A 7,717-nucleotide genomic window follows, 5' to 3' on the forward strand; every position below is an offset into this window, starting at 1 on the left:
TGACCAGGACTGCGAGGAGAGGGCTGCTAGCATTAGAAAACTAGAAAATGCTCTTGGCAAGTTTTGCAGTGAAGAAGAGTCTTGGTGATTGCAGGGCAGCGGGGGGGTGAGGGGGAAGGGGGCGGGCGTTGTTAGTTTTTTGAGTGTGGAAATACAACTATGTTTCTGTGCTGATGAAAATGGTCTATAAGAGAGGAGGGGCTGGAGCCGTGTTTTTGACTAGACCTATGAGAGGGGGGACCCTCTACGCCGTGTGGGCCGCAGATGGTGAAAGCACCGGAGGTCCTCTATTGGTTGTGTCCGTCCTCTGGGAGGAAGCTGAGAGGAAGGGTAGAAGTGGAGGTAGTAGAGGTTTGAGGAGGTATGGCTTCTTGTTTCAGGACCTGGAGTGTAACAGACCAGGAGAGTATCCAGTTACTGGGAAGTCTGAGGAACTCCCTGTCATGAGTGGTCTCGAAGTTCAAGTGAGACCAGTCATCGGGCTCCCATTGTTTTTCCTTAGCTGTTGTTGAAGACTAGACTTATGCCAGAGTTGGGTTATGTTTGGTGAGCAGGATCAAGGGAGAGTGGGCAATGGGGTCGAGAATCTTCAAAGTTTATGCTGAGGGACTCGGGGCATCTGAGAAACAGTGAAACTGAGGACACAAGATTCTGGAGTTGTTTTTAGTGACAGGCTCTGAGGGGTGACCACTAGTTGGACAAGATAATGTGGGGAGAAGGGGGTCAAGAACGGAAAGAGGTCAGTATTGGGTCTTCTCTGAATGTAGAAGTCACCAAGAATTACAAGAGGTTGTTTGGAGAGAATGTTGGGTGGGGGTGTGCATGGCTGCTCCAGACTTGGTGGTGCTGGCAGAGTCTGGTAGAGTGAGCTTCGGGACTGGTATTTTAGGGAGGAGGCAGGATGGAAGTGAGAAAGGGCTGGCAGGAATTGCAGGGAGGACGTCTGTCCCCCAGTCCCAGCCGTAGTGGGAGGCTGAGGGAGATGGCTTGGAGTCCTTGTGAAAAAGCCACCCTTGAGTTAGAGAAAGGGGATGGCCAGAGGAGAGGCTGCCCTGTGACTGTGCGCCAGGGGGGTCAGAGCTCGTGGGCAGGAGTTGGAGGGGTCGGGTACGAGGTAGGATAGCAGGTGTTTAGGCCATTGCTGTCTAAAGGAAATACCATAGGAGCCACAGGTGTGATTTTGGACTTTGTTATTGCCATGTGAATGAAAGTAAAAAGCAGATGAAGTTAAATGAGGAATGTATTTTATGGAATATATAAATACATTCTTTAGGAATGTATTTTATGTAGCCCGATATATCTAAACTATTATTTCAATATGTGATTTATATAAAAATTATTAGAAGATATTTTGTGAATGTATTTCATACAAAGACCTTAAAATCTGATTTATATTTTACACTCAAAAGTATGCTCAATCTGGGCTAGGCCCATTTCAAGTGTGTTTTTTGTTTTCTTGGGTTTTTTTTAAGATTTATTATTTTAGAGAGAGAGAGAGAGCATGTGTGCACACACATGAGCAGGAGGGGGCAGAGGGAGAGAGAATCCCAAGCAGACTCTGCCGAGCACAGAGCCCAACATGGGGATCATCAGTCCCACGATCCTGAGATCACGACCTGAACCAAAACCGAGAATTAGATGCTCAATTGACTGCCAGCCAGGCACCCCCTTTTATTTATTTATTTTATATGTATGTGTGTATATATATATATATATATATATATATATATATATATATACACACACACCCTCCATCTGCAGCACCATATATCAAAGGGCACCATGGGATGTGATATGTGATTCATTTATTTGAGAGAGAGTGTGTGCTGGGGGAAGGGGAGGAGGAGGGGGAGAGAGGAGACAGAGCGAATCTCTAGCTGACTTCCTGCTGAGTGCAGAGCCTGATGCAGGGCTCCATCCCACTACCTGAGATCATGACCTGAGTGGAAATCAAGAGTCAGATGCTTAAGTGACTGATCCACCCAGGCACCCCACATTTCTGGTGTTTTGTAGCCACATGTGGTTAATGGCTCCCATATTAGACAGCAGTCATGTAGAGCCTGTTGGGTTAAGAATGGGCATCTTGGGTTTTGATGATGTCTTACCTTAGCCTTGACTGTCTTCACAGCAGGTTGGGAGACTGGGAGTGTGGAGTGGAAGGGTAGGGGGTGTAGCCAGTAGCACATGGAACATTTGGCCCCATTTTCCTTCCTCTGTTAGTCTGGGCTTAACAAATATGGGGTGCTCTAGGCACCCCTGACCCTGCCAGTGGGGGTGTGGTGGTCAATGTAATTGTCATGCATAAATCTTGGAGGTCAGGTTCTTTACACAACCCCGAGAAATCATGGCTTAATATATTCTGCCCATGAGTTCTTGTGTGTGCAGAAGCCAGGGATGGGACCACCGGGATCCTGAAGGGTCTGCCAGTGGAGGCTTCTCCAGGGAGTTGAGTCTCTCTTTTTCTGACTGGGTTGTGCCAAATATCCGTTCATCTGTATGCTAATTGTAAAGCATCTGCGTTTGTTTGGAAGTATGGTCGTAACTGAAGAAACATTGCAGTGGAGAAGACAGAAGGAGGACAAAAGCCCTTGGGCAGCCACAGACTAACGCTTGAAGAGTCCTTTAGTTATTTGACAGTGTATCTGTTGGACTTTCCATTCCATTTTCTCTTCTTGTTGCGTTCACATCAGAATGTTCTGGAAATGTATGTTTTCAGAAGGGTTCAGAAAAAACGGTTTGTTGGGAGGCCATCTTGTTCCTTTGTGATCAGGAAACTGGAGATGGATCTTCTTTTTCCAGAAATATTTCTGGTCAGTTATCACCCTTCAGTCATGAGAAGACCATCTTTTGTTGTTGTGTCCTTAGCATCACTGTTTATTACTTAGCATTTTTCTTTACACTGACTCATATTTTTATGTAAAGGAAAACTTTGTATTATTGTTTTGATGTGCTCGCTCTATTTTCGTATTTCGTAAATATATAATACTGAAATAAAAAATGTTCATGCAAATACCACAGCAAACCATATCACATCCCATGGTGCCCCTTGATAAATGGTGCTGCAGATGGAGGGTGGAGGAGGGGGACAGTGGTCAGTCCGAGAGTTTGGGCCCCTCAGGTTGAGAGAAACAAGATGTCCTTCCCAGGTTCGGCTTTATGAGTGGACAACAGAAAAGGAGCTTCGCACTGAGTGCAATCATTACAACAATATCATGGCCCTCTACCTGAAGACCAAGGGCGACTTCATCCTGGTGGGTGACCTGATGCGATCGGTGCTGCTGCTTGCCTACAAGCCCATGGAGGGGAACTTTGAAGAGGTATTTGGGGGACGGGAGCAGACCTCTCATTTAGGATCTGGCCCCTGCAAGTGTTTCTCTGGTGATGGGGGTAATCAAGTCCAGTGGGGGCAGAAGGTTTTCCCTGGGGTGTACATTCTGCATTGATTAGGTATTTTCAGAGACCTCCTTCCCCTCAACTTGAATTTGAGTAGGCTCCATTTCTGGTCAGTTACAACCAAATGGGATGTTTTGGCCAGAGATTGGGGGTAGAATCCCTTTAGAGTGGCAGTTGTAAAATACAGAGCTGCATCGTCTGCAGGGCAGGCTCTCAGCCTTGGCCAAAAGACGGTCCCAGAACTGGCTTCCGTGTAACTGCTGAATATATTTTCTTGTTATACCTTATCTATTTTAAGATTGCTCGAGACTTCAATCCCAACTGGATGAGTGCTGTTGAAATCTTGGATGATGACAATTTCCTGGGGGCTGAAAATGCCTTTAACTTGTTTGTGTGTCAGAAGGATAGGTGAGTGGTGGCTTTGGGAATAGTGTGGAGGAGGTGGCACCCCTGGGTCTGGTGATGCGTCCTCTTTCAGTTGATTGGGTGCTCTTTCAGGCATCGGTGCTCCTCTTCACGAGGTAGAATTCTTTCACAAGGGAATCAAAGCCACAACAGGCAGCCTCTCAGACCGGCTCTGCCACTGTGAACTCACCAGAGAGGCTGAGCACACAGTGTCCACCGGTGGGGACAGGAGGTGCAGGGAATGAGTTTCTCCCACTGCCTTTCAGTGCTGCCACCACTGATGAGGAGCGGCAACACCTCCAGGAGGTCGGTCTCTTCCATCTGGGTGAATTTGTCAACGTCTTTTGCCATGGCTCTCTGGTCATGCAGAATCTGGGCGAGACTTCCACTCCTACACAGGGCTCGGTGCTCTTTGGCACAGTCAATGGCATGATTGGTAAGGCTAGCCCCTGCAGGGTGCACTCCCACACGGGCCCCTTTCCTAGGGGGCCACCATTCTGAGGGGTGAGGAAGAGCAGTTGGACACCACCTAGGAGTTCACTAGCAGAGGCTGCCACAAGGTCGTCCTTCCTCGTGCTGCTTTCCTGGGCTGCCCTTGGTAGAAGATGCTTGCTGTGGGCTCTGCGTGTTCTGTAGCTCCCGGCTCCCTTTGCTTCTTCAGGGCTGGTGACCTCGCTGTCAGAGAGCTGGTACAACCTCCTGTTGGATATGCAGAATCGACTCAATAAAGTCATCAAGAGTGTGGGCAAGATTGAGCACTCTTTATATCCTTCCCAGAGGCATGTCCCAGCACAGGTAGACTGACGCATTATCCTCAGCTGCTTCTGGAAACTGCTATCCACTTAGGAAATGTATTTGGTTCTGTTTTTTTATTTTTATTTTTATTTTATTTTCTTTTTTAAAGATTTTATTTATTTATTCATGATAGTCACAGAGAGAGAGAGAGAGAGAGAGGCAGAGACACAGGCAGAGGGAGAAGCAGGCTCCATGCACCAGGAGCCCGACGTGGGATTCGATCCCGGGTCTCCAGGATCGCGCCCTGGGCCAAAGGCAGGCGCCAAACCGCTGCGCCACCCAGAGATCCTGTCTGTTTTTTTAATACAGTTTTCTCATGGAAAAATTCAAAGACTAGTAGAGAAAATAGTATAGTGAATCCCCATGTACTACCTACCATCCAGTTTACCTGGTTCATCTTGGAAATACATATTTGTGTTCTTGAAATATATCTGCTTTTGGTCTTTCTGGCCTTACATGTCAAATAGGCAGTTTAGATGACTTCTTTAGGAGCATACTTCGGGAGATGTTGGGGACAGCAGTATCTGAGAATCCTCATGAGAGAGGGGGAAGACTGAAGTGGAAGAAGGGGAAGACTGAAGAAGCTGGAAACTTCCAGAAGCCCAGGGATCAGCCCCCTCAGGACACTCAGGATCCAAGTATTGCTGGACATTTTTTCGTTCCAGGAGATGGAAAAGGTCCTCCCCAAGCAGGAGGTGGGAGGGCTCCTGCTCTAGCCTGGGAGGGAGGCGATGGACTGATGGCATGCCTCTTGTCTCACTAAGCCTCAGTTTATTCATCTGTGAAGATCCAGGCTAGACTTAGGAGCATGGTTCTTCCCGGTGTGCATGTCTGATTACCTGGAGCGCTTGTAGAAAATGGTCCACATATGTCCAGGCTTTGTGCTAAGGAGGGTCTCATCTGTAGCTTTAAAAACATTAACAGTTGAGAAACCTTAGTTTGGATAATAATTTTACCTAATGTCTTTTAGTTCCAAAACTGTCCAAAAAGCAATGTGATTTTTGAAAATGTTTCCTGTTCTCATCTGATGACTGCTGTAGATTGTGGTCTTTGCAGAGGTGGGGGTGACCGAGAGTAAGGCTATTTGCAGATCTCACACATTCCTTAACTCCCCCGTCCACCTGGAGATCCTTTCATACTGAGCGAAAAACAGAACCAGCCACGGGCTTCATTGATGGAGACTTGATTGAGAGTTTCCTGGACATCAGCCGGCCCAAGATGCAGGAGGTTGTGGCAAACCTTCAGGTGAGTTGTGTGGTACTTGGCCCTGCACCTGTGACGCGACACCTGTGACACAAGTCCATGGCAAGGCCGGGTGTGCTGTAGGGTCTCAGAACACTGGGGGCCTCCTGCCTTGATCCTTAAATGCTGGTGGCCCTTTCTAAGTTGTTTCCTTCCCCTGTGGGAAGGTGGAGTCTGAGGGCAAAGGAATGTAGCCAAGGGTCATGGCACTGTACTAGGAACTTTACGCATGTGACCTCTGTGCTGGAGCAGCAAGGGCATGTTCAGGCATGTGCGGGATCTCTGGCAACTCACAGATGGGAGGCTCTTGGATCAGGTCAGGATCCTGCAGGGAAGAGAAATTTCCACAATGTGGAGTTTTGGGATTTTGCTAACTGGAGATGGTGCCTCTGGGGAACATCCTGGGAGGGGGAGAAATGTATGCCAGATGGTAGCCTCTGAGCCAGCTTTGCTGTCAGTAAGTAGGTCTTGCTGACTTGAACCTTTCAGAAGAGGGGTATGGGTTTCTGAAGAGACCTTCCTTCTTGCCGTGGCATTGGAGCCAGGTGCCTCTTCCTGACTGTCCCCTTTCCCTGGGGAGGGAAGAGTAGCCTTGTGGCTCTCACAGCGCTCCCCTTTCCTCCTTGCAGTATGATGATGGCAGCGGGATGAAGCGAGAGGCCACTGCGGACGACCTGATCAAAGTTGTGGAGGAGCTGACACGGATCCATTAGCCCAGGGCTGGGATCCCCTTTCCAGGCCCTTCCCGAAGGCTTTGCTCTCTGCCCTGCTCCCCTCCCCCACCATTGTCTTCTTGGCCATGGGAAACCTTTCCCTGAGCCAGCTGTCCCAGAAGCCACAGTACCTGTGTGGAAATGGGGATTTCTTTGAACTAAAACCAGTTCACTGGAGACCTGGGAATGGGGTGAAGGTGGAATATTTTCTCCCTGGATTTTTACCAGTCTCAGAGGATTCCAACCATCACTTTGGACCACCAAGTCTTGATTGGTGTTGCCAGTTGTCCTCCTTCCAGGGAGGGATTTTGCAGCTCTTGGGCTGAAAGGAAGCTGTGTGTGTGTGTGTGTGTGTGTGTGTGTGTGTGTGTGTGTGTGGTGTGTGTATCACACTCATATGTTGTCCTCTGCTATCTTTTTATTTAGATTGGGGGTGCAGGGAGGCTGTGGGTAAGGGGGAAGAGGGGGCGGGACGGGTTCATTGTCTCTGAAGTGAGAGCTTCCTTTTGCTTTCTGTCTTGCCTGAGAGCTTTGGGTCTGGAGGCCTGACCACCAGGCCATGAGCTGCCCGAGTCTGAAACCTGAAGATGGTGGGTGATACCCAAGCCGCCACAGCCTTTTTGTCTCTGGGGAACTGCCTTCTTCAGGGAGAAGGAGGTGGGGACGGTGAATTGGTTGTTAGTTTCTGAGTTTTACCAAATAAAGTAGAATCTAAGAAGAAAGATCCATTTGCTTCCACTTTCCTTCTTGCTGCCCAACTCCCCAGCATCCCAGTCACACGACGCCTAATTCAGGGCACCATTGTCTCCCTCCTTTAGGGCAGTGGCTGCAAGGCACTTTGCTGCCACAACAGCTCCTCTTGAGTAGTGAAGTGACCTCTGTGTCTCCTTTGCCACGTAATCATTTTTGGTGGGATCCCAGGGGTAATTTTTAAAATTCAGTGGTCTTTGGGTGCTGTTGACTCTGTAGCCACCATATGATTCCCAGTTGCCTCTGTTAGTGACCTGGCGAGCCTGGGAGTTGCTTGGGCTGCCTTTCCTTATGTCATTTTAGGTGTGTATACAGTGTCTGGCCAACTAGCTCCCAGGCGCTGCTCCTTGGCTGGGGCAAGTAGCTCTTCATGCATCTCTCAGCTTCCTGTTGCCACATGCCCTTTGGAGTCTGATTTT

The 7,717-nt window shown here is 48.6% G+C and overlaps 1 protein-coding gene across 1 annotated transcript in view; it reads left to right on the plus strand.

The window, feature by feature from the left end:
- The window catches only part of DDB1 (damage specific DNA binding protein 1), a 32,915-nt gene extending 25,643 nt beyond the window's left edge, over window positions 1-7,272 (plus strand). Inside the window, exons 22-27 of the mRNA XM_038564409.1 lie at window positions 3,147-3,317; window positions 3,692-3,801; window positions 4,065-4,234; window positions 4,460-4,562; window positions 5,715-5,838; window positions 6,465-7,272. Coding sequence (XP_038420337.1) covers window positions 3,147-3,317; window positions 3,692-3,801; window positions 4,065-4,234; window positions 4,460-4,562; window positions 5,715-5,838; window positions 6,465-6,548 — 762 coding nt within the window. The 3' untranslated portion in view covers window positions 6,549-7,272. The remainder of the gene's footprint in view (window positions 1-3,146; window positions 3,318-3,691; window positions 3,802-4,064; window positions 4,235-4,459; window positions 4,563-5,714; window positions 5,839-6,464) is intronic.
- Window positions 7,273-7,717: the final 445 nt, after the last annotated feature.

Source organism: Canis lupus, chromosome 18 (genome assembly GCF_011100685.1).
Source record: "Canis lupus familiaris isolate Mischka breed German Shepherd chromosome 18, alternate assembly UU_Cfam_GSD_1.0, whole genome shotgun sequence".
NCBI lineage: Eukaryota > Metazoa > Chordata > Mammalia > Carnivora > Canidae > Canis > Canis lupus.